Here is a 26,730-nt window from a genome sequence, read left to right on the forward strand (position 1 = left end):
ATGTAAAGGACAGGAAATGAACATTGCATCTGTGTGTTACTTCAGAGCCTACATCAGTGTTAATGCGCCAATCTGATATGGGCTACATGTAAAACTACAGTCAGGTCCATAAATATTTGGACATTGACCAAGTTATTATTTTAGCTGTCTATCACAGCATATTGGAGTTGACATTAAATAATAAATATGAGCTGAAAGTGCAGACTTCAGCTTTAATTTGAGGGTATTTACATCCAAATCGGGTGAACGGTGTAGGAATTACAGGACCTTTTATATGTGGTCCCCCCCTTTTTTTAAAGGACCAAAAGTAATTGGACAACTGTCTGCTCAGCTGTTCCATAGCCAGATGTGTGTTATTCCCTCATTAGTTCATTTACAGGTAAGCAGATAAAAGGTTTAGAGTTTATTTCAAGTGTGGCATTTGCATTTGGAATCTGTTGCTGTTAACCCTGAATATGAAGTCCAAAGAGCTGTCACTGCCAGTGAAGCAAGCCATCATCATCTTTCTTAAATCTCCTAGATATACGACAGACACTTCGAAACCTTATTCCTTATGATTTATTTTTGTTGTTATGGGCTATAGTAGTAAAGGCCAAAATCAATATTTTATCAAAATTTTTTGGCCGTTATATTTTTGAAACCTAAAGGGGTCCTAAAATTCCAAATTAAATAGCTAAATGATCAATGATAGCAAGCTATGATCAATAATAGCTAGTTTTAACCTGCCTACCCTGACCGCATGTATCTGCTGTACTGTCTATTGAATGTATAGGTTATGCAAATTAATGTATTTACTGTATATGTGTGTCTTTTTATCTTCGTTTTAATGAGCTGCACTACGTCAACTTCCTAACAACTTTGGTTGGTATGGCAATAAAGTATTGAATATTGAATAGTATCTGCTGTGTACTGTACCTGTGAGTGGCAGGCTGAGAAAACCTTACTGGTGATGATGCTGCAGCGTTTCAGAGACCAGGACTGCCTGTATGATCTTAAAGTGCATGGGTTTTTTATGACATCAGCGTTGGGGCAACTGGGTGACACTTTCCAGCTGTTCCCAAACTCCAGAGCTTCAACCACCACTTCCTGGTTTCTGGACGTGAAGTCATTCTTTCCATTACCGTCGTAGTTTCCACACAGACCACACACTTGGCCCTGGAAGAAAATTAAACATTTAAAAAGAATAACTTGAAGTAGCTAATAAAACATTTTTAAAAAATGGTATGCCAATGCAATTGCTAAACAAAGATACAGTGCAATCACTGGTTCAAAATGTCCTATTCTAGTCACTCACCTGAAAGGTAGAGCTGAGTTTGATGAACAGGCTATTCTTCTTATCCCACATGAGGATCAGGCCATTTTCAGCCTCAACAACAACATAGAGACCGATAGAGTGGACCTGGTATGGCACGTCTACCCCGTTCTCTTGTTTGATCACTTTTACAGATTCATCTGCTAGTATGATCTCATTTCTCTGAAAGAAAGATACAGAAAGTGTTCATTGCTAATGTAGTACTAGTAGACAGGTTTTACACTGTGGTGGTGCTGGGTTTTATACTGTGGTGGTGCTGGGTTTATACTGTGGTGGTGCTGGGTTTTACACTATTCAGTTTGTACAGATACAACATGTCGATTTGAAATTCTACTGTCCAAATACATAGCTAACCCTAACCCTAATACATAGCTAACCCTAACCCTAATACATAGCTAACCCTAATACATAGCTAACCCTAATACATAGCTAACCCTAACCCTAATACATAGCTAACCCTAACCCAAATGCAAAGATAACCCTAACCCTAATACATAGCTAACCTTAACCCAGATACATAGCTAACCCTAACCCAAATACATAGCTAAACCTAATACATAGCTAACCCTAATACATAGCTTACCCTAATACATAGCTAACCCTAATACATAGCTAACCCTAATACATAGCTCACCCTAATACATAGCTCACCCAAATACATAGCTCACCCAAATACATAGCTAACCCTAACCCAAATACATAGCTAACCCTAACCCTAATACAAAGCTAACCCTAACCCTAATACATAGCTAACCCTAACCCAAATACATAGCTAACCCTAACCCTAATACATAACTAACCCTAACCCAGATACATAGCTAACCGTAACCCTAATACATAGCTAACCATAACCCTAAAAAATAGCTAACCCTACCCAAATACATAGCTAACCCTAACCCAAATACATAGCAAACCCTAACCCCAATACATAACTAACCCTAACCCTAATACATAGCTAACCCTAATACATAGCTAACCCTAACCCTAATACATAGCTAACACTAACCCTAATACATAGCTAACCCTAACCCTAATACATAGCTAACCCTAACCCTAATACATAGCTAACCCTAACCCTAATACATAGCTAACCCTACCCCAGAAACATAGCTAACCCTAACCCTAATACATAGCTAACCCTAACCCTAATACATAGCTAACCCTAACCCTAATACATAGCTAACCCTAATCCTAATACATAGCTAACCCTAACCCTAACCCAAATACATAGCTAACCCTAACCCTAACCTAAATACATAGCTAACCCTAACCCTAATACATAGCTAACCCTAACCTTAATACATAGCTAACCCTAACCCAAATACATAGCTAACCCTAACCCTAATACATAGCTAACCCTAACCCTAATACATAGCTAACCCTAACCTTAATACATAGCTAACCCTAACCCTAATACATAGCTAACCCTAACCCAAATACATAGCTAACCCTAACCCTAATACATACCTAACCCTAACCCTAATACATAGCTAACCCTAACCCAAATACATAGCTAACCCTAACCCTAATACATAGCTAATCCTAACCCTAATACAAAGCTAACCCTAACCCTAATACATAGCTAACCCTAACCCTAATACATAGCTAGCCCTATCCCTAATACATAGCTAACCCTAACACTAACCCAAATACATAGCTAACCCTAACCCTAATACATAGCTAACCCTAACCCTAATACATAGCTAACCCTAACCCTAATACATAGCTAACCCTAACCCTAATACATAGCTAACCCTAACCCTAATACTTAGCTAACCCTAACCCAAATACATAGCTAACTCTAACCCTAATACATAGCTAACGCTAACCCTAATACATAGCTGACCCTAACCCTAATACATAGCTAACCCTAATACATAGCTAACCCTAACCCTAATACATAGCTAACCCTAATACATAGCTAACCCTAATACAGAATTCTAAGCAGACACTCCGTCAGACAGCCCTGTCAATCTGCTAACAAAACGCATGGGGGGACGAGATAAGTGCATCCAGAGTTCAGCATGCAATTCCCCTCACAGCCACCAGTGTCGACATTGAGTCAGATGTCCAGACTTGTCCATTGTACCTTTAATGTATTTATGAAGCCGTTTATGAACAGTAGTTCCTACCCCCAAGAAGAGCTTGATGGCCTTGGAACAGGTGGTGCCAGTGGTTCCACAGGGAATGTTCTCTGTGATCACTCTAAAGGTACCGTTTGGATTGTTGCTGCAGTAGTCCTGCAGGATGTATTAAAATACACAGTCAGAAAACCTTGGCCTCTTAGTTATTATCTTTACTTCATCTTAATCATAATTAGAAAATATGTGCATCATACATAAAGTAGGGGTTTTATTAAAATACAAATAAAATCAGAAATACAAATGATTAATGCCCTACCTGAGTAAGAGTGTATTTACAATCTCCATTGAAAGTGAACCTTTCCTCATCAAAAGTGATGAAATGCCCATCTCCATATATGGCACACATCCCATCACACTGCTTATTGGTACACTGCCATTTTCTGCCTTCGCAGGTGCTACAATGATGCAAACATAATCACATGGCAAGATTTTAGAGGGAAGCATTTGACATATCCGAAGAAGAAGAAGAGTGATAGAAGTTGATTTTACCAGGTGTTGCAGTCTACTTTGAGCACATGTCCAGGTTGGTAGTAGACTCCATTGTGAGAACAGGGACATAGGTCTTCCTTGATGCATCCTCCGTTTCCATCAGACAGCAGACCATCAGGACATACACAGCCCGACACACACTCTGAACTGATCTATAACACACAATGAAATAGGGAAGGACTGACATTCATTTATTAAGTTGGGCATTATGTGCCTGTATGTCCCTCCACCCTCCAGGGTATAAGGTGTGGACATTAATTGTCAAATGGATCAATTGATCAAGTGTTTGAAAAGGCACAAGGATGACTTTTAACGATGATCTCCTTGAGGTTCATGGAGATCAGGTTCTCTGTAAACGTTACAGATGTCTGCTCAAACAGAAACCCTCTAAAAAGTCAATCTCATCGGAGGACATCATTTGGATCCTGGGCATAGCTATGTCTAAGGTAATAAATCATTTGATCAATCTGACACTGTGTAAACATAACATTGTCCTTGTATGTTTTAATTGACGTGTTGTAATGCATGTTTTTATTAACGTGTTGTAAGGCATGTTTTTATTGACGTGTTGTAAGGCATGTTTTTATTAACGTGTTTTAAGGCATGTTTTTATTAACGTGTTGTAAGGCATGTTTTTTTAACGTGTTGTAAGGCATGTTTTTATTAACATGTTGTAAGGCATGTTTTTATTAACGTGTTGTAAGGCACGTTTTTATTAACGTTTTGTAAGGCATGTTTTTATTAACGTGTTGTAAGGCATGTTTTTATTAACGTGTTGTAAGGCATGTTTTAATTAACGTGATGTAAGGCATGTTTTAATTAACGTGTTGTAAGGCATGTTTTTATTAACGTGTTGTAAGGCATGTTTTTAACGTGTTGTAAGGCATGTTTTTAACGTGTTGTAAGGCATGTTTTTAACGTGTTGTAAGGCATGTCCCATTTGTAGACTTACACAGTGACTGTCTAGTGTTTGACAGCTCTTCTGACACTCTGAGCCCTTGGCTCCGGGCCCTGCACTTGAACAGTTGAAGAAACCCATTGGTTCTTCACAGGCTGTAGGGAACAAAAGTAGGCTTTGTAGGTTTGTAGGGACTAAAGTACAGAGTCTTGGTTGTGAAGTGATTTGCTGTATTTGGCAAATAAAGATGTGTTCTGAATTTCAGAGTACTCACATAATTGTTTTGGTTCTCCAGCACAGCTTAATTTCCCTTGTCTGCAAGAGCTGGGTGGTTAAGAGGGATACAAGAGGAGGGGGTTAAGCATGGTTTAACATGCCTCTTGAAGTAAACCAAGACTTCAGAAGAAGACAGTCGATTTCTAAATATTTTAGTAGAGCCACAACAGTGAAAACCATCAGATTTTCAGAGACTTTCATTCACATGCCAACCAAGTCCTCACCAAGTAGCCCCATAGATACTGGTGACCTCTCCAGGGGGTACTACTGTGCCTCCATGGTAGCAGGAGCAGCGTGAGGCAGGGACACACTCTCCCTGGTCGTTCAGGTAGGTTCCCTCGGCACAGCCACAGCCGTCCACAGACACATGGTCTAACTGTTCAATTAAATTAAAAATGTTTTATCCATGATAGGAAATTACTTTGGGCTTGCCTCCAACTACAACATCCACAACAACAAGAAGATACAAGACAACAACAACAACAACATACACAACAACAACATACACAACAACAACAAAACAGCAACAACAAGAAAACGACAACAAGACATTAATAAAATGAATAATAATAACAATAATAATATTAAATAAATAACACTAATAGAAATGAGATGTCCATGTAAATGTACCTGGCAGGTAAAGTCTGGCTGGCTCAGTGAACGACAGGTGCGGTCACAGCTGGTCATGGTGTAGTCATAGACCATCGTGTCAGGGCAGCTAGAGGAGTACTTCCCTGTGGAAAACAGTATGGTGATTCAACATTTAATTTACATGTTTGGGGTTTTTTGTTTTTAAATAAGAGGGTAAACCCTGAACACCGTGGGTAAATAGGAGGGTAAACCCTGAACACCATGGGTTAATAGGAGGGTGAACCCTGAACACTGTGGGTTAATAGGAGGGTGAACCCTGGACACGGTGGGTTAACCTGTTGGGGATAGGGGGCAGTATTTGCACGGCCCGATAAAAAACTTACCCGATTTAATCTGGTTACTACTCCTGCCCAGTAACTAGAATATGCATATTCTAATTAGTAGATTTGGATAGAAAACACTCTAAAGTTTCTAAAACTGTTTGAATGGTGTTGGTGAGTATAACAGAACTCATAAGACAGTCAAAACCCTGAGACAAATCCTAACAGGACATGGAAATCTGATGTGTGGAATCACTTCAAACCTTTGCCATTGAAACACACTGGGACTTATTAATCATTTAGCACTTCCTAAGGCTTCCACTAGATGTCAACAGTCTTTACAAAGTGGTTTGAGTCTTCTATGGTAGAAACTGACCCAAAGAGAGGCTTGGGAAGTTGATCACAGGGGGAGGGCCATTACTACTATGACGCGGGTGCCCATGGGAACCATTTTGTTCTGAAACGTTTAGTAAGACAATGCAATCGTCCGCCTTGAATATTATTGAAGCTCTGGTTGAAAAAGGCCCTAAAGATTTATGTTATACAACGTTTGACATGTTTGAACAAAAGTAAATCTATTTTTTTTGCACATTCGTGACGACAAGTCCCGCGCGATTCAGTACATTATGAGTAGCCTTCGGAACGCGCTAACAAGAAGGAACTATTGGAACATAAATTATTAACTTTTTTGAAAAAAACTACATTTGTTGTGGACCTGGGATTCCTGGAAGTGCCTTCTGATGTAGATAATCAAAGGTAAGGGAATATTTACAATAGTATATTTGATTTTAGATGGTTCCAAGATGGCGCTAACATGTATCGCCTAGCCTATTTTTCTGAGCATACCACGTCGTTTATTGCAAAGTGTGATTTCCCAGTAATTTCCCAGTGATTTTTAACTCTGGCAATGCGGTTGCATTCACGAGATGTTAATCTATAATTCTTTGAATGACAATATTACATTTTAACAATGTTTTCGAGTAGTAATTTTGTAAATTGTAGCGCTGATTCACCGGAAGCATTTGAGGGAAAATATTTTCTGAACGTCACGCCCCGATGTAAAATGCTGTTTTTATATATAAATGTGAACTTTATCGAACAAAAAATGCATGTATTGTGTAACATGATGTCCTAGGAGTGTCATCTGATGAAGATTGTCAAAGGTTAGTGCTGCATTTAGCTGTGTTTTGGGTATTTGTGATGCATGCTAGTTGCTTTGAAAATGGCAGTGTGATTTTTTTTGGCAGGGTACTCTCCTAACATAATCTAATGTTTTGCTTTTGCTGTAAAGCCTTTTTGAAATCGGACAATGTGGTTCGATTCAGGAGAGGTGTATCTATAAAATGGTGTAAAATAGTCATATGTTGTAAACCCTGGACACTGTGGGTTAATAGGAGGGTAAACCCTGGACACCGTGGGTAAATAGGAGGGTAAACCATGGACACCGTGGGAAATAGGAGGGTAAACCATGGACACCAAGTGGGTAAATAGTAGGGTGAACCCTGGACACTGTGGGTTAATCGGAGGGGAACCCTGGACACCGTGGGTTAACTTCTTTGGGATAGGGGGCAGTATTTTCACGGCCGGATAAAAAACGTACCCGATTTAATCTGGTTACTACTCCTGCCCAGTAACTAGAATATGCATATAATTATTGGCTTTGGATAGAAAACACCCTAAAGTTTCTAAAACTGTTTGAATGGTGTCTGTGAGTATAACAGAACTCCTATGGCAGGCAAAAACCTGAGAAGATTTCATGCAGGAAGTGGCCTGTCTGACAAGGTGTTGTTGTTCTTGCTTCTGTTTATTGAAGAGTCAGGATCTTAGCTGTAACGTGACACTTCCTACGGCTCCAATAGGCTCTCAGAGCCCGGGAAAAACCTGAACGATGACGAGGCAGCCTCTGGCTGAAACACATAATCGCCTTTGCCAAGTGGCCGATCAGAGGACAATGGAATTAGGCGCGTGCCCGATTCGACCCCGTGCTGTATTTTCTTTCGGCTGTTTACCTACTTGCAGATTCCCGGTCGGAATATTATCGCTTTTTTTCGAGAAAAATGGCATAAAAAATGATTTTAAACAGCGGTTGACATGCTTCGAAGTACGGTAATGAAATATTTAGAAATCTTTTGTCACGAAATGCGCCGTGCGCATGACCGTTATTTACCATTGGGATAGTGTCTAGAACGCACGAACAAAACGTCGCTGTTGGAACATAACTATGGATTATTTTGGACCAAACCTACATTTGTTATTGAAGTAGAAGTCCTGGGAGTGCATTCTGACGAAGAACAGGAAAGGTAATCAAACTTTTCTAATAGTAAATCTGACTTTGGTGAAGGCTAAACTTGGTGGGTGTCTAAATAGCTAGCCCTGTGATGCCGGGCTATCTACTTAGAATATTGCAAAATGTGCTTTCACCGAAAAGCTATTTTAAAATCGGACATATCGAGTGCATAGAGGAGTAATGTATCTATAATTCTTAAAATAATTGTTGTGCTTTTTGTGAACATTTATCGTGAGTAATTTAGTAAATTGTTAGTAAATTCGCCGGAAGTTTGCGGGGGGTATGCTAGTTCTGAACGTCACATGGTAATGTAAAAAGCTGGTTTTTGATATAAATTTGAACTTGATTGAACAAAACATGCATGTATTGTATAACATAATGTCCTAGGTGTGTCATCTGATGAAGATCATCAAAGGTTAGTGCTGCATTTAGCTGTCTTCTGGGTTTTTGTGACATTATATGCTAGCTTGAAAAATGGGTGTCTGATTATTTCTGGCTGGGTACTCTGCTGACATAATCTAATGTTTTGCTTTCGTTGTAAAGCCTTTTTGAAATCGGACAGTGTGGTTAGATTAACGAGAGTCTTGTCTTTAAATAGCTGTAAAATAGTCATATGTTTGAGAAATTGAAGTAATAGCATTTCAAAGGTATTTGAAAATCGCGCCACAGGATTCAACTGGCTGTTACGTAGGTGGGACGAATTCGTCCCGCCGGTCCTAGAGAGGTTAATAGGAGGGTAAACCCTGAGCACCGTGGGTTAATGGGAGGGAATCCCTGAACACCGTGGGTTAATAGAAGGGGAAACCCTGGACACCATGTATTAATAGAAGGGGAAACCCTTCATAAATAAATAAATAAATATATTCAGTATCTGATGTTTATCTTACCACAGGTGGTGTTTCTCCATCCACTGAGCAGGACGCCTGCAGCAGCACATGCATGGACGTAGGAGGAGACCGCAGCACACATGCACTCCTCACTCCTCTCACAGTTACAGCTGTCATATAGGCAGATCTATAGGGAGAGAAGAAGAAACAGAAGAAGAAGAAGGTTCAGTTATGAGATGTGTTAACCTGTTGGGGCTAGGGGGCAGTATTTGCACGGCCGGATAGAAAAAAACGTACCCGATTTAAACTGGTTACTACTCTTGCCCAGAAACGAGAATATGCATATAATTAGTAGATTTGGATAGAAAACACTCTAAAGTTTCTAAAACTGTTTGAATGGTGTCTGTGAGTATAACAGAACTCATATGGCAGGCCAAAACCTGAGAAGATTCCATACAGGAAGTGCCCTGTCTGACAATTTGTTGTCCTTCTGTTGCATCTCTATCGGAAATACAGCATCTGTGCTGTAACGTGACACTTTCTAAGGCTCCCATTGGCTCTCTAAAGCCGCCAGAAAGTGGAATGGGGTGTCTGCTGTCTCTGGGCAAAGTACAACAGCTCTGTTTGTGAGTGGTCAGCCTGGGGACAGTGAGACTGAGATGCGCGTTCACGAGAATTCTCAATTTTTTTCTTTCAGCCGTTGAATGAAGACAACGATGCCCGGTTGGAATATTATTGCTATTTTATGAGAAAAATAGCATAAAAATTGATTTTAAACAGCGTTTGACATGCTTCTAAGTACGGTAATGGAATATTTTGAATTTTTTTGTCACGAAATGCGCTCACGCGTCACCCTTCGGATTGTGACCTGAACGCACGAACAAAACGAAGCTATTTCAATATAACTATGGATTATTTGGAACCAAAACAACATTTGTTGTTGAAGTAGAAGTCCTGGGTGTGCATTCTGACGAAGAACAGCAAAGGTAATCCAATTTTTCTAATAATTATTCTGAGTTTAGTGAGTCCCAAACTTGGTGGGTGTCAAAATAGCTAGCCTTGATGGCCGAGCTATGTACTCAGAATATTGCAAAATGTGCCTTCGCCGAAAAGCTATTTTAAAATCTGACACCGCGATTGCATAAAGGAGTTCTGTATCTATAATTCTTCAAATAATTGTTATATATTTTGTCAACGTTTATCATAAGTAATTTAGTAAATTCACCGGAAGTTTTTGGTGGGTATGCTAGTTCTGAACATCACATGCTAATGTAAAAAGCTGGTTTTTGATATAAATATGAACTTGATTGAACAAAACATGCATTTATTATATAACATAACGTCCTAGGAGTGTCATCTGATGAAGATCATGAAAGGTTAGTGCTGCATTGAGCTGTGGTTTTGGTTTTTGTGACATATATGCTTGCTTTGAAAATGGCTGTGTGATTATTTTTGGCAGGGTACTCTCCTGACATAATCTAATGTTTTGCTTTTGCTGTAAAGCCTTTTTGAAACCAGACAATGTGGTTAGATTAACGAGAGTCTTGCATTTAAAATGGTGTAAAATAGTCATAAGTTTGAGAAATTGAAGTTACAGCATTTTTGAGGTATTTGTATTTCGCGCCATGCGATTCCACTGGCTGATTCGCCACGCCATTCCACTGGCCTCCCAGGGAGGTTAACCTGTTACATCTAGGGGGCAGTAATTTCACGGCTGGATAAAAAACGTACCCGATTTAATCTGATTATTAGTCCTGCCCAGAAACTGGAATATGCATATAATTATTAGCTTTGGAGAGAAAACACTCCAAAGTTTCTGAAACTGTTTGAATGGTGTCTGTGAGTATAACAGAACTCCTATGGCAGGCAAAAACCTGAGATGCTTCTGTTCAGGAAGTACCCTGTCTGAACATTTCTTGCCCTTCTTTATTATCTCTGTCGTTTACAAAGGATCTCTGCTCTTACGTGACACTTCTCACGTCAACAATGGAGTCTCACAGCCCGGGAAAAACAGGAATGATGTCATTCAAAGCCCTGGCTGAAGCACACGAGAGCAAATGCTGAGTGGTCAGTCAATGGACTAAGCCTTAGGCGCGTGACACGCCCCGCCCCCGGCTTTTGGTTTTTTCCTCAGTTTACAGACAGGCAGATTCCCGGTCGGAATATTATCGCTTCTCTACGAGATAAATTGCATAAATATTGGTTTTAAACAGCGGTTGACATGCTTCGAAGTACGGTAATGGAATATTTCGAAATTTTTTGTCATATTTTGCGTCATGCTCGTGGCCGAGATTTAGCGTTGGGATAGTGTCTAGAACGCACGAACAAAACGTCGCTGTTTGGATATAACGATGGATTATTTGGGACCAAACCTACATTTGTTATTGAAGTAGAAGTCCTGGCAGTGTATTCTGATGAAGAACAAGCAAGGTAAGAACATTTTTCTTATAGGAAATGTGATTTTGGTGAAGGCTACACTGGGTGGGTGTCTAAATAGCTAGCCCTGTAACGCCGGGCTATGTACTTACATTATTGCAAAATGTGCTTCATCCGAAAAGCTATTTTAAAATCGGACATATCGAGTGCATAGAGGAGTTCTGTATCTATAATTCTTAAAATAATTGTTATGCTTTTTGTGAACGTTTATCGTGAGTAATTTAGTAAAATCACCGGAAGTGTTCGGTGGGAATGCTAGTTCTGAACGTCACATGCTAATGTAAAAAGCTGGTTTTTGATATAAATATGAACTTGATTGAACAGACATGCATGTATTGTATAACACAATGTCCTAGGTGTGTCATCTGATGAAGATCATCAAAGGTTAGTGCTGCATTTAGATATGGTTTGGGTTTATGTGACATGATATGCTAGCTTGAAAAATGGCTGTGTGATTATTCCTGGCTGGGTACTCTGCTGACATAATCTAATGTTTTGCTTTCGCTGTAAAGCCTTTTTGAAATCGGACAGTTTGGTTAGATAAAGGAGAGTCTTGTCTTTAAATAGCTGTAACATAGTCATATGTTTGAAAAGTGTAAGTTTTCGGATTTAGAGGAGTTTGAATTTCGCGCCCCGCCCATCATTGGATATTGGAGCAGACGTTCCGCTAGCGGAACGTGTAGATGTAAGAAGTTAATGAAGAAAACTACTGTTTTCTGAAATCATACACAAGCACAGGACAATAGTATTATAGAAATCTGATTAGATGTTTTGAGATAAATTAAATTAATATTATATAATTTTGATATAGAACTTCTTAAAGGATTGTTTAAAAAAATATATATTCTTAGAGCTTTGGGATAACTCTGTAATTAAAGAGCATTTGACAAATTAAAATCATCATACTTACTTCCTTGTAGTATTTTGGGTTGATCTCAGTGTGGCATTGGGAAAATATTCCTGCACGATCTGACAGCATCGAGCACCAGTGCTTGGCATATCTCTCTGTAAAACATTTTAGCAACATTTCACAAAGTACAAAGAGTTTTTATCTAGGCTTTACTGTGCATCTCAGTAGACATACGCAAGTGTAATCCCCAATAAGTATTCCAAGGCTCTGATAAAGGCTCTCTATGCCGAAACATAATGAAACAATTTAAATGGTTAGTTAGAAAATAAACTCAGATCTATGAACAGAGTGATCCTTTTTCTACGACTATTTGGATAGAAAACACTCTGAAGTTTCTAAAACTGTTTGAATGATGTCTGTGAGTTTAACAGAATTCATATGGCAGGCAAAAACCTGAGAAAAATCCAACCAGGAAGTGTGGAAATCTGAGGCTTGTGGTTTTTCAAGTGATTGCCTATCCAGTACACAGTGACTTAGGGTTCATTTTGCACTTCCTAAGGCTTCCACTAGATGTCAACAGTCTTTAGAACGTTGTTTCATGCTTCTAATGTGAATATGGAGCGAACAAGAGGGCCTGGAGTCAGATGAGTGAGAAAATGACATGAGCTCAAAGGCGCGCACTCACGTGAGTGTGAGCTGTGTTCCTTTTCTTTTCTGAAGACATTGGAATTGTCCGGTTGGAATATTACTAAAGAATTATGTTAAAAACCCTAACCCTAAAGATTGATGCTATACATCGTTTGACATATTTCTACGAATGTAAATATTCCTTTTTTTGACTTTTCGTCGTGACATGAACAAAAAGGAGGTATTTGGACATAAATTATGGACTTAATTGAACAAAACAAACATTTACTGTGGACCTGGGATTCCTGGGAGTGCATTCTGATGAAGATTATCAAAGGTAAGGGAATATTTATAATATTATTTCTGAGTTTTATTGACTCCACAAAATGGCGAGTTTGGTTTTGTGTCTGAACGCTGTACTCAGATTATTGCAAAGTCTGCTTTCGCTGTAAAGTTTTTTAGAAATCTGACACAGCGGTTGCATTAAGGAGAAGTGTATCTATAATTCTTTGAATAACAGTTGTATATTTTATCAACGTTTATGATGAGTATTTCTGTCAATTGATTTGCTCATTCACCGGAAGTTTTGGGAGGCAAAACATTTCTGAACATTACACGCCAATGTAAAATGGGGGTTTTGGATATAGATATGAACTTTATCCAGCAAAACATACATGTATTGTGTAACATGAAGTTATATGAGTGCCATCTGATGAAGATCATCAAAGGTTAGTGATTAATTTTAGCTGTATTTCTGGTTTTTGTGACGCCTCTCCTTGTTTGGAAAATGGCTGTGTGGTTTTTCTTGTCTAGGTGCTGTCCGAACATAATCTAATGTTATGCTTTCGCCATAAAGCCTTTTTGAAATCGGACACTGTGGTTGGATTAACGAGAAGTGTATCTTTAAAATGGGATATAATAGTTGTATGTTTGAGAAATTTGAATTATGAGATATTTGTTGTTTTGACTTTGGTGCCCTGCTATTTCACTGGCTGTTGGTGACGCCAGAGAGGTTAATGCAGATGAGAACACTGAATCCAGCTTCACACAGATATGAGCTGGTGAAGGGTACCAAGGTGCTTTCAAGACAAATGGAAATACGATGTCAAATCATGACATCAGTGATCTTTATGTCGGAAGTTGGAGCTCTAGAAAGAGGCCAGAGGATCTCGTCATAGTATCTCTGTGCATTCAAATTGCCATCGCTAAAATGCAAGAGTGTTCAATTTCTGTAGCTTATGCCTGCTCATACCATAACCCCACAGCCACCATGGGGCACTTTGTTCACAACGCTGACATCAGCAAACCGCTCACCCACACAACGCCATAAATGTTGTCTGCAGTTGTGAGGCCTGATGGATGTACTGCCAAATTCTGTAAAATTACATTGAAGGTGGCTTATGGTAAAGAAATGAACATTCAATTCTCTGACAACAGCTCTGATGGACATTCCTGTAGTCAGCGTGCCAATTGTACACTCCCTCAAAACCTCACATTGTAGAGTGCAATTTGTTTGACCCCAGCACAAGGTGAACCTGTGTAATTATCATGCTGTTCAATCAGCCTCTTGATCTGCCACACCTGTCAGATGGATGGATTATCTTGGCAAAGGAGAAATGCTCACTAACAGGGATGCAAATAAATTTGTGCACTAAATTTGAGAGAAATAAGCATTTAGTGCATGTTGAAAATGTCTGGGATCTTTTATTTCAGCTCATGAAGCATGGGACCAACACTTTCCATGTTGCGTTTATATTTTGTTCAGTGTATATTTTTTGGGGTATTTTCGAAATTCTCCCGAGACCCCATTTTCATATAAGGTGATCCCACATGGGGTCGTGTCCCCGAGTTTGAGAACCGCTGCATAAGACATACGTTAGTGTTTTTAAAGAGGCTGAAGGAGTACCGTTCTCTACACTCAGACTGCATGGGATCTCAAAGCTCTGTGTCACATCAGGACAGCTTGCTTTGGTCTTCCACGTGTTGGCGAATGTCACAGCGGTTCCTTCCACGAGTCCATTGATGGTTCTGAAGTCGTCAACTTTGACGCTGTTAAAGTCTCCGCAAAGACCTGGATAAGAGGTACAAAACATTATAACAGGTGTTTTGAACTAACATTGACTGAAGATGCAATGCATCAAGTATCATTAGTTTATTAATAATTGTTTCAGGTGAGGTTTGACCGAACCCCTCAAACAAGTGGTATAGTGACACATGTTACAATAACAATAGTTTGATAACCAATCTGCTTTTATAATAATAATAATAATAATAATAATGCATGAGATTTATATAGCGCTTTTCAAAGACCCAAAAACGCTATTCTTTTCACAAAGACGTTAAATGAACAGAGAGAAACATACCCTGGGTTTTTTCTTTGTGTGAACTGCTAGCTATGATGTAGACCTGCATTATAGGTGTTATCTGCACCTCTAGTCGGAGCCCATAAGAGGTATGCACAACGATGTAGAACGTAGAGGGCTGAAAGATCTTTACATCCGCTGTGGAAAATATACACAAGTTCCAGTCACAATCTAGTTTAGCATGAACTTTTAGCTCCCACTTCCCTATTGTGGGATGCTTATGGTGTTACATGCTGCTAGACAAGGAAAGAAAGACGATAAAAAGAGACAACTTCTGGTACAGTACGTACTGCAGGGGAAGGGTTTCAAACATACGTTTATACTGATTATTAACTACAAAAAAATGGACAGATATCACATTTCTGTATCCCTTTTCTCAAGCAGCCATCAATCAGTCACTCACCCATGAAAAGCGGCAACTGAGAAAACATCTTGTTGACAAAGACCCTTCCACTGGCCTCGATGACGATAATCTGCAAGTGACAAATTACAACTTGAATAAAAGCGACTCCCCAGGTGATAAGGAGTGTGGAACAGGGTTGGAGTCAATTCCAGTCAATTCAGAGAGTAAACCTAATTCCAATTCCAAATGTTCCTCACTGAAAAACAATGAAGAGCATTGGAATTGGATTTTCAGTGGACTGCCTGAATTGACTGGAATTTAAATGGAATTTACTCCAACCCTGAAGTGGTGATATGAGTCACTGACAGCAGCAGAAGTCTCAACATTGAGCTTTTTTCCCCTGAACATATACAACATGGTTTGATGTTGATATATTTTAATATGACACTATCAGGTGGGTGTGTCACTGCAGAAAGGCTAACTTACCATGGACTCTGGAGTCACCAGGGTTACAGATCTTAGGCAGGTCTCAACGTCCGTATTCCCACATTTCACTATGTCACCCAGGACTGTGAAAGCAGTCTCGTTGGTTTGCTGGGGACAATTGGTACAAGGTATGACAGTAAAGTTATGGAATGATAGTAAAGTTAAGGCATGACAGTAAGGATAAGGGAACACGTTTTTTGTAACACACTACTTACTACTTGCCTACTTTCGGTTCTAGGGAATTACAGTTCCTTCAGGAAGTATTCACACCCCTTGACTTATTCCACATGTTGTTGTGTTACAGCCTGAATTTAAAATGTATTAAATATATGTTTTTTCACACAATACCCAATAATGACAAAGTGAAAACATGTTTTTAGAAACATTTGCTAATTTATTGAAAATGAAATACAGAAATATCTTATTTACATTAGTATTCATCCCCTGAGTCAATACATGTTAGAATCACCTTTGGCGGTGATTACAGCTGTGAGTGTTTCTGGGTAAGTTGCTAAGAGCTTTGCACACCTGGATTGTACAATATTTGCAATTATTTATTTTTGTACATTCTTCAAGCTCTGTCAAGTTGGATGTTGATCACTGATAGACAGCCATTTTCAAGTCTTGCCATAGATTTTAAAACTGATTTAAGTTAAAACTGTAACTAGGCCACTCAGGAACATTCAATGTCATCTTGGTAAGCAACTCCAGTGTGGTTTTGTGTCTGAAGAAATCCATAACACTTTGTATTCAGAACAAAAAGTAAATTTCTTTGCCACATTTTTTGCAGTATTACTTTAGTGTCTTGTTGCAAACAGGATGCATGTTTTGGAATGTTTTTATTCTGCACAGGATTCCTTCTTTTCACTTGTCAATTAGGTTTGTATTGTGGAGTAACTACATTGTTGTTGATCCATCCTCAGTTTTCTCCTATCACAGCCATTAAACTCTGTAACTGTTTCAAAGTAACCTTTGGTTTCATGGAGAAATCCCTGAGTGGTTACCTTCCTCTCCGGCAACTGAGTTAGGAAGGACGCCTGTATCTTTGTAGTGACTGGGTGTTTTAATACACCATCCAAAGTGTAATTAATAACTTCACCATGCTTAAAGGGATATTCAAGTCTGCTTTTTAATTTTTACCCATCTACCAATAGGTGCCCTTCTTTGTGAGGCATTGTAAAACCTCCCTGGTCTTTGTGGTTGAATATGTGTTTGAAATTCACTGCTAGACTGAAGGACCTTACAGATAATTGTATGTGTGGGGTACAGAGATGAGGTAGTCATTCAAAAATCAAGTTAAACACTATTATTGGACACAGAGTGAGACAATGCAATGTATTATGTGGCTTGTTAAGCAAATGTTTACTCCTGAACTTATTTAGGCTGCCATAACAAATTGGTTGAATAATTATTGATTCAACATTTCAGATTGGCCCGTTCGTGGGTTAAATCTACTAAACATACAGTAAAAATCAACATGGAGTCATATTGGTGCCAACTGACATGGAATCTGAATTGAATCACTTTGAATTTGTATGAAAAAAATCACATTTTTATTCAATATTTTCCGTTGGCATTAATATCACGCCATACAGTAGGTTAGATCCCTACCTTGGACAGGACATATGAGCAGTCTCCATGGAAGGTGTAGGCTTTCCCATCGTAGGTGGTGATGTGGGAACCTCCCACTATGGAGCAGGTAGCTGGGCAATCTAGATCCATACAACTCCACTGGCCTTGGATACAGGTACTAACGGAGAGAGACAGTCAGTTTAGCCTCAACACACCCGGCTCAACACATCCGGCTCAACACATCCGGCTCAACACATCCAGTTTAGCCTCAACACATCCAGCTCAACACATCCGGCTCAACACATCCGGCTCAACACATCCAGTTTAGCCTCAACACATCCGGCTCAACACATCCAGTTTAGCCTCAACACATCCGGCTCAACACACACAATAATTCAGTGTATATAAACGCAATGCAGCTCTTACCATTCATGGCATGTTCTTGAGAATGATTGTCCAGGTTGGTAAGACTGTCCGTTGTGGAGACAAGAGCACTGGTTCACAGCTACACAGCCTTTATGAGTGATGTCATCAAACACAGTTCCTATGAGAAAGGCATTCAACACATTTAGTCAACTGATCCCGTAAATTACATTCAATACATTACATTTAGTCAACTGATGCCGTAAATTAGATGAAATACATTACATTTAGTCAACTGATGCCGTAAATTAGATTAAATACATTACATTTAGTCAACTGATCCCATAAATTACATTCAAAACATTTAGTCACCTGATCCCATAACTGACACTAACTATTAAACTATTAAAGACTATTAAAGGCCCATTGTACACTTTTTATATATATTTTTTTTATTATTATGATTTTTTAAGGGGTGCTGCAGGATACTCAGCACCCCTACTTCCCGCAGCTATGCACATAACTGACATGAGGTTTTATTCGGTCTTCCTGGTTTAAAATACAGGGACGTGGACTCCAGTCTTGTGACTTGGACTCTATAGTCCCAAGTTTTTGCAATTTGAGACTTGACAAAAAGTAAAATGCTTCACACTAGACTTCAACTTAATGACTCGTGACTTAACTTTGACTTGAGCATCTATGACTCGTAATTTAACTTGGACTTGAGCTGTATGACTCGATTTGTCATCTTGCGCATGTAAACCTGTCTGGTATTTTAAATCAGAGTGCTGCAGGTTCTGTGCATTTTGTTCTGTGTCTTGACCAATCAGATTCACAGAAATCACAGGTTGCGCAGGCCGGACGCAAATCACATAAACTAGCAAAACGCTCACAGCTCCACTTTCCTCCGGTATGTATTTAGCAAACATGATAACACATCACTCCCAATATACCCAAGCAAGAACTCTTCACAGAAATGTTGCAGCAGCCTACACCTAAACTGTATGGGAAGAAAACAAGGGGATTTCTCAGTCTGACTATGCTATTGATAACAACCGCTGCCTGGAGCTGCATAGTCTACCTCCAATGCGCCCTGTCCCCTCTGGCCCTCTGGCCAGGGTAAACCACACGGTAACGTTGTGTGCCCTGTCCCCTCTGGCCCTCTGGCCAGGGTAAACCACGTGGTAATGTTGTGTGCCCTGTCCCCTCTGGCCTTCTGGCCAGGGTAAACCACGTGGTAATGTTGTGTGCCCTGTCCCCTCTGGCCCTCTGGCCAGGGTAAACCACGTGGTAATGTTGTGTAGCCTATTTATAAACATTTATTTGTTTTAGGAGAAAATGTGAATGTGATCAAATTCGGTGTAGGTTATATTCAAACTTGGTCTGGCTGGCTAGACCTTTTCAATCCAAAATAATGAACTGCAGTTTGTAAAATGTGCGTCCAAAATCACTGATGTATTAGGTTACCAGATTAGGAAAAGCTTGGGGCCCCAGGGAAAACAATTTGCCCAACCACTCTGAGACCTGTGGTGCTACCTCTGCATCAGGGCATCATCAATCCCAAAAAAACATTTGGTTTCAAAGACTATGTGGCAGTGGGGGGGATGCAGTTTGTAAAACATATGGGTCCAAAATCACTGATGTATTGCAGTTGCAATCAAATTGCCATAAAACACTTAACCATTGACTTGAGGACTCAAAACCCAAAATTAGGGACTTGTGACTTGACTCGACTTGAGCTGTGGAACTTTACTTGGGACTTACCCATTATTACTTTGGACTTGACTCGAAACTGTTGTGTTCAGCTACTTTAAAATAACTATATAGCTGACATATGATGTTGTATTCAGATACTTTAAAATAGTTACATAGCTGACATTTAATGTTGTACTCAGCTACTTTAAAATAGCTACACAGCTGACATTTAATGTTGTGTTCAGCCTCTTTAAAATAGTTACATAGCTGACATATGATGTTGTATTCAGTAAATGAGTGCATGTACCAGCAGGGCAGAAGCATCCGTCGGTGCAGTGTTCCTCACAATGCTGGTTCCTCTTTGGGTTGGAGCAGGTATCAGTGCAGGGACTACCACACTCCTGGTACTGCATGCTTAAAGGACACGTCTTCACTGCTCGACACAGACAAATAACCCTGGTCACAAATCTGTTTCTGAGTCTTCATTAATTCAAATTTTCACCTATTCTTCTATTGACATCATTGGAAGACTAAGTGAAAATTGGGATTTGCTCCTCAGTTTTCAGTCACATAAATGTAAATACTAGCATGTCAAAGAAGAAAACACTATAGATTACCTAAAGCAAAGCATTATTGCATGTCAAAAGTGTTTACTTTGAGTTACAACAAAGCTCTGGCTTTATACCCACATCCAATCTACCAACAGAGCAATACAAACAAACAATCCAAAATAAAAACAAAAAGGACATGCAAAACAGTGATGCAAAATAGATTCCCTTACTGCAGAACTGGTCGGTCTTCCACTCTTGGGGTTTCCCCCCTGCGTGAGCACACTGGCGGGAGTACTCTGACATGGTGGAGCAGGCGCAGGTGGCACTGCTGCTGCTGTTGCCACAGTGACACATGTCTTCTGCACAGGCCTTGATGAAGGAGTCTGTGGCAATCAGGTCCTTACAGCTACTGAAGGCAAGACTGGTGAGAAGCTGCTCACAAAGTTCGGTCTGAAAGGATGAAGAAGAAGAAGAATTACTAGAGGCAACACAGGGATTGATTCTCTGACACAATTCTGTATACATCTGGCCCTTCTTTGGATACTGTTAACTAACGTCCAGATGAGTTTCAATGACATACAACTCTCTTTCCGTGGCCTCCAATTGCTCTTAAATGCAAGTAAAACTAAATGCATGCTCTTCAACCTATCGCTTCCCACACCTACCCGCCCGTCCAGCATCACTACTCTGGACGGTTCTGACATAGAATATGTGGACAACTACAAATACCTAGGTGTCTGGCTAGACTCTAAACTCTCCTTCCAGACTCACATTAAGCATCTCCAATCCAAAGTTAAATCTAGAATTGGCTTCCTATTTCGCAACAAAGCATCATTCACTCATGTTGCCAAACATACCCTCGTAAAACTGACTATCCTACCGATCCTTGACTTCGACGATGTCATTTACAAAATAGCCTCCAACACTCTACTCAGCAAATTGGATGCAGTCTATCACAGTGCCATCCGTTTTATCACCAAAGCCCCATATACTACCCACCACTGCACCTGTACATAGCCCATCTGTAAATAGCCCATCCAACTACCTCATCCCCATACTGTTATTTTATTTATCTTGCTCCTTTGCACCCCAGTATATCTACTTGCACATTCATATTCTGTACATCTATCACTCCAGTGTTTAATTGCTAAATTGTAATTATTTCACCACTATGGCCTATATATTGCCTTACCTCCCTTATCTTACCTCATTTGCACACACAGTATACAGACTTTTTTTCTCTACTTTGTTGTTGACTGTATGTTTTTTATTCCCTGTGTAACTCTGTGTTGTTGTTTACTCCATTTGTAACTGTGTTGTTGTTTGTGTCACACTGATTTGCTTTATCTTGGCCAGGTCGCAGTTGTAAATGGGAACTTGTTCTCAACTAACCAACCTGGTTAAATAAAGGTGAAATAAAAATACATAAATAAAATAAAAATATGTATTGATCAAATGTCAGCCATGATGATGTTGATATTTTAAACTAACAGTCATGTTTAAATGTAATGAATAAGAAATCTTAAATGTTCAGCTCAGCTCTAGACTTGTAAATACCTGGTCTTCACACTGCTCAGTGTGACCAGGGATTTCTGTACAGGTCTTGGTTGGACCATTCATCATCCAAATATCACCATAGTCGATTGTCTTCAGATGATCATCTGAAGGAAAATAAACATAGTTTTATCTTACCTGTTATTTCCCCTAACAAACAGTCTCTGTCATCATGTGTTTTGTGTTTTTGATAACCCTTTCTTAAAATGGTACCTTGAAAAATACTTTATAACCCCTTCCTAACCCATAGATTGAACCTATACATTCATAAACAGAACAGGAGCGTAATCCGCCCCTCTAAGACATTTGGTGATTTTGTTTACCATTCCTAATGAACTCGTCATAAATCTGGACTCCGTTGAAGTCTCCACACAGCCCACAAGTCTGATTCTGGAACTTTGAGTCCAGCTCCACCTATAAAACCAATGGAAGATAACTGAGGGTTAATGCATTGCAAATATGTACATGTCACATACAGCTAGCTGGACAAGCACCTACAGCAGTTCATACGTACTGACATTTCACATGCATCAACTGTTCCACCCTGGGTACCAGTCTGTTTATGCTAACATTCCAATCCTTGTTCTAGCCTGGGTACCAGTCTGTTTATGCTAACATTCCAATCCTTGTTCCACCCTGGGTACCAGTCTGTTTATGCTAACATTCCACTCCTTGTTCTAGCCTGGGTACCAGTCTGTTTATGCTAACATTCCAATCCTTGTTCTAGCTTGGGTACCAGTCTGTTTATGCTAACATTCCAATCCTTGTTCCACCCTGGGTACCAGTCTGTTTATGCTAACATTCCAATCCTTGTTCTAGCCTGGGTACCAGTCTGTTTATGCTAACATTCTACTCCTTGTTCTAGCCTGGGTACCAGTCTGTTTATGCTAACATTCCACTCCTTGTTCTAGCCTGGGTACCAGTCTGTTTATGCTAACATTCCACTCCTTGTTCTAGCCTGGGTACCAGTCTGTTTATGCTAACATTCCAATCCTTGTTATAGCCTGGGTACCAGTCTGTTTATGCTAACATTCCAATCCTTGTTCTAGCCTGGGTACCAGTCTGTTTATGCTAACATTCCACTCCTTGTACCAAATCCTTACGACGCCCGTGATTATGCGGATTAGGGATCATGTCTACAATATATCTACAATAGGAAACCTGTTTCACTGTAGTTTTATTCTGGTCTGAAATGAAATGGATAGGATCTAACAACAATACCAAATACATTCACTGTATGAATCTTCCCAACTATTTGTTTCTCCGTTTTAATAATCAGGATTCTACTTTTTGTTGGTTTGTGTTCTATAAACATCTGAAAGGGGAGGTGTCTTACAATCCCTTCTGTTTTTACCTCTCCTCTACATGCACTCTTCCCTTTAAAACCTTTTAAACTCTCATCATGTTGTTATAACCATTTAAACTCTCATCATGTTGTTAAAACCTTTTAAACTCTCATCATGTTGTTAAAACCTTTTGAACTCTCATCATGTTGTTAAAACCTTTTAAACTCTCATCATGTTGTTTTGTATTGTCTTGCGTGCATTTAGAATAATAATAAAATGAAGCATCATATTCATGATGTTTTCGTCATTAAATTGAATGTGAGTTGTCTGAAAACTGGTCTGTCTGCTGTGCAAATATGTTTCAGTCTGAGGTTATGATGTTTGAGTACACTGGGATTATTTACATACACACGAAGGGGAACGATGATACATACAGTATTTACTCACTACAATGTAAATAGATATTGAGACAATATTGTGTCTTCTGATCTAATCACACTCTGGAACTTTGAGTCCAGCTCCACCTATAAAACCAATGGAAGATAACTGAGGGTTAATGCATTGCAAATATGTACATTTCACATACAGATAGCTGTACATGCACCTACAGCAGTTTATATGTATTGACATTTCAAATGCTTCATCTGTTCTAGCCTGGGTACCAGTCTCTTTATGCTAACATTCCATTCCTTGTACCTGTGTTACAAGCATTTCGCTACTTCTGCAATAACATCTGTTTAATATGTGTATGCGACCAGTAGAATTTGATTTGACATATCTATGTTTGGCATATAACGCTGAGTACAAGGAGTGGGATGTGAGCACAAAACAGGCACTGTGTTTCAGGTTAGGTATGTACAGATAGGATCAATACAGAGCAATAAGCTACCTAAAACAAATACAAAAGTGTGCCCAAGACTTTGCTAATATTATTCAATGTTTAATGTATTGTATACCCAAGTGGTTATTCATTAAAGTGAATTATGTGGATTAGGGATCATGTCTACAATATATCTACAATAGGAAACCTGTTTCACTGTAGTTTTATTCTGGTCTGACATGAAACGGATAGGATCTAACAACAATACCAAATACATTCACTGTATGAATCTTCCCAACTATTTGTTTCTCCGTTTTAATAATCAGGATTCTACTTTTTGTTGGCTTGTGTTCTATAAACATCTGAAAGGGGAGGTGTCTTACAATCCCTTCTGTTTTTACCTCTCCTGTACATGCACTCTTCCCTTTAAAACCTTTTGAACTCTCATCATGTTGTTAAAACCTTTTAAACTCTAATCATGTTGTTAAAACCTTTTAAACTCTCATCATGTTGTTAAAACCTTTTAAACTCTCATCATGTTGTTAAAACCTTTTAAACTCTCATCATGTTGTTTTGTATTTTCTTGCGTGCATTTAGAATAATAGTAAAATGAAGCATCATATTCATGATGTTTTCGTCATTAATTTGAATGTGAGTTGTCTGAAAACTGGTCTGTCTGCTTTGGATATTAGTTTAAATCTGAGGTTATGATGTTTGAGTACACTGGGATTATTTACATACACACGAAGGGGAACGATGATACATACAGTATTCACTCACTACAATGTCAATAGATATTGAGACAATATCGTGAATTCTGATCTAATCACACTCTGGAACTGATTAAACTAATACGTTCTTCCATACTGTCCCCACCAAATGGCACCCTATACCCTATATAGTACACGACTTTCAACAAGAGCCTTATGTGCCCTAATCCAAAGTAGTGCACTATAAAGGGAATAGGGTGCCATTTAGGACAACGCTTTTCTGAGTGTTTTCACTGAAGCCTAGATGATGAAAGGGGTTGGTGGAGGAAGTACATTGTTCCACATCTTTGATTGGAGCAAAGACTATTCTAATATCACTTTACCTGCCAATCTGTGGCCCTACTAAAGAGACCACAACTGTTGGAATGATCATTGATGTTCCCAACAGTTCCTCTAACACTGATGTTCCCAACAGTTCCTCTAACACTGATGTTCCCAACAGTTCCTCTAACACTGATGTTCCCAACAGTTCCTCTATCACTGATGTTCCCAACAGTTCCTCTAACACTGATGTTCCCACTCTTATCCCAACAGTTCCTCTAACACTGATGTTCCCAACAGTTCCTCTAACACTGATGTTCCCAACAGTTCCTCTAACACTGATGTTCCCAACAGTTCCTCTATCACTGATGTTCCCAACAGTTCCTCTAACACTGATGTTCCCAACAGTTCCTCTAACACTGATGTTCCCAACAGTTCCTCTATCACTGATGTTCCCAACAGTTCCTCTATCACTGATGTTCCCAACAGTTCCCCGAACACTGATGTTCCCAACAGTTCCTCTAACACTGATGTTCCCACTCTTATACCAACAGTTCCACTAACAATGTTGTTCCCTACAGTCACTAGCTAACTCCAGACCATTTTCATCAGGACCAGAATATTGCAGAAAAGCATCACATTTACATTTGACATTTAGCAGACACTCTCATCCAGAGTGATTTACAGTCAGTGTATTGAACCAAAGCAGGTGAAACAACCACATATCACTGTAGTGTAACAGAAGACGTATGGAAATGAGAAAGCATACTGAACACATACCCAGAGGGAATCATCTTCATTCCACATGACGACTAACCCCAGCTTGGCTGTGATCTTCACATAGGAAACAGTCCTCTCAATGAAGATGCTAAACTGACCAAATGGTATGGTGACCCTAGGGGGACAAAACAATAAAGTGTTCATGAGAGAGGAGGGTCAAAATTGTCCTTTAAAGTTTTTTCTTTGTATTTTTCTTCCTCCCCTATTGAGACTGTACTAGGTAATAATGTCTGTATACAGTAGGATTTCATCAAATGGAATTTCAGCTTGGTAACTTTCATCTGTAAATGCACATCAACTAAACTTCAGAATGGGAGTTTTACCTCTGAATGCTTTTAGATCACTGATGAACTCACTGTTGCCCGTTGAAACTGGCATTATATAGATTATGTTAAAACAGCAAAAAGTTGATCTCAAGATGAGTTAAATGATGATGCAGCACTGCATCCATTTTTTTAACTTATGAATTTTACCTCAAGTCTTCGTACAAAAGTAGCAACTGAAGTGAAAAAAAAATACTTTCCATTCTTTTTTCCCCTTACATTTGATAAATGCAAGTGGACAAAACTAAAAAAAGATTGATCTCTGAATAAAATGAATCCCATTGGATGTAGTTAAGTGATAACAAACCCCCGTATCATTTGCTTTCTGTATTACTATTTATTTTACACATCTAAGAGCCAATGGTTTTACACATCTGAGATCCATTGTTGACTAGACTGGGAACTCACTTTAATCCGTTGACGCTGACGTTACCGTTGGCCAGCTCCACGAAGGTTCCATCCAGCGTCAAAGAAACCTTAATAATAATAACAGTAGGACATTTTAT

The 26,730-nt window shown here is 39.3% G+C and overlaps 1 protein-coding gene across 1 annotated transcript; it reads right to left on the reverse strand.

Moving 5' to 3' along the window:
- Positions 1-827: 827 nt before the first annotated feature.
- On the reverse strand, positions 828-26,729 carry LOC115196572 (mucin-5B-like). Its single transcript, XM_029757413.1, has 23 exons — positions 26,633-26,729; positions 25,902-26,016; positions 22,308-22,398; positions 21,988-22,091; positions 20,661-20,880; positions 20,187-20,312; positions 18,248-18,365; positions 17,861-17,999; positions 16,250-16,357; positions 15,824-15,893; positions 15,421-15,558; positions 14,964-15,128; positions 12,491-12,585; positions 9,205-9,331; positions 5,750-5,853; positions 5,344-5,495; positions 5,118-5,167; positions 4,898-4,998; positions 3,946-4,097; positions 3,713-3,851; positions 3,445-3,552; positions 1,295-1,474; positions 828-1,155 (listed from the first exon to the last, which is right to left on the reverse strand). Exons 2-23 carry the CDS (start codon positions 25,926-25,928, stop codon positions 850-852), a joined length of 2,820 nt encoding a protein of 939 aa, XP_029613273.1. The 5' UTR covers positions 25,929-26,016; positions 26,633-26,729; the 3' UTR covers positions 828-849.
- Position 26,730: the final 1 nt, after the last annotated feature.

The sequence above is a fragment of the Salmo trutta genome, chromosome 7 (assembly GCF_901001165.1).
Source record: "Salmo trutta chromosome 7, fSalTru1.1, whole genome shotgun sequence".
Lineage (NCBI taxonomy): Eukaryota > Metazoa > Chordata > Actinopteri > Salmoniformes > Salmonidae > Salmo > Salmo trutta.

Excerpts from the sequence above, each read along its gene's own strand:
- LOC115196572 (XM_029757413.1), bottom strand. The coding sequence starts at position 25,928 with ATGTGGAATGAAGATGATTCCCTCTGG. Across the intron at positions 12,586-14,963 it reads CAGTCTGAGTGTAGAGAACG|AGAGATATGCCAAGCACTGG; the intron begins GTACTCCTTCAG and ends AATGTTTTACAG. Across the intron at positions 3,852-3,945 it reads AAAGTAGACTGCAACACCTG|CACCTGCGAAGGCAGAAAAT; the intron begins GTAAAATCAACT and ends GCATCATTGTAG.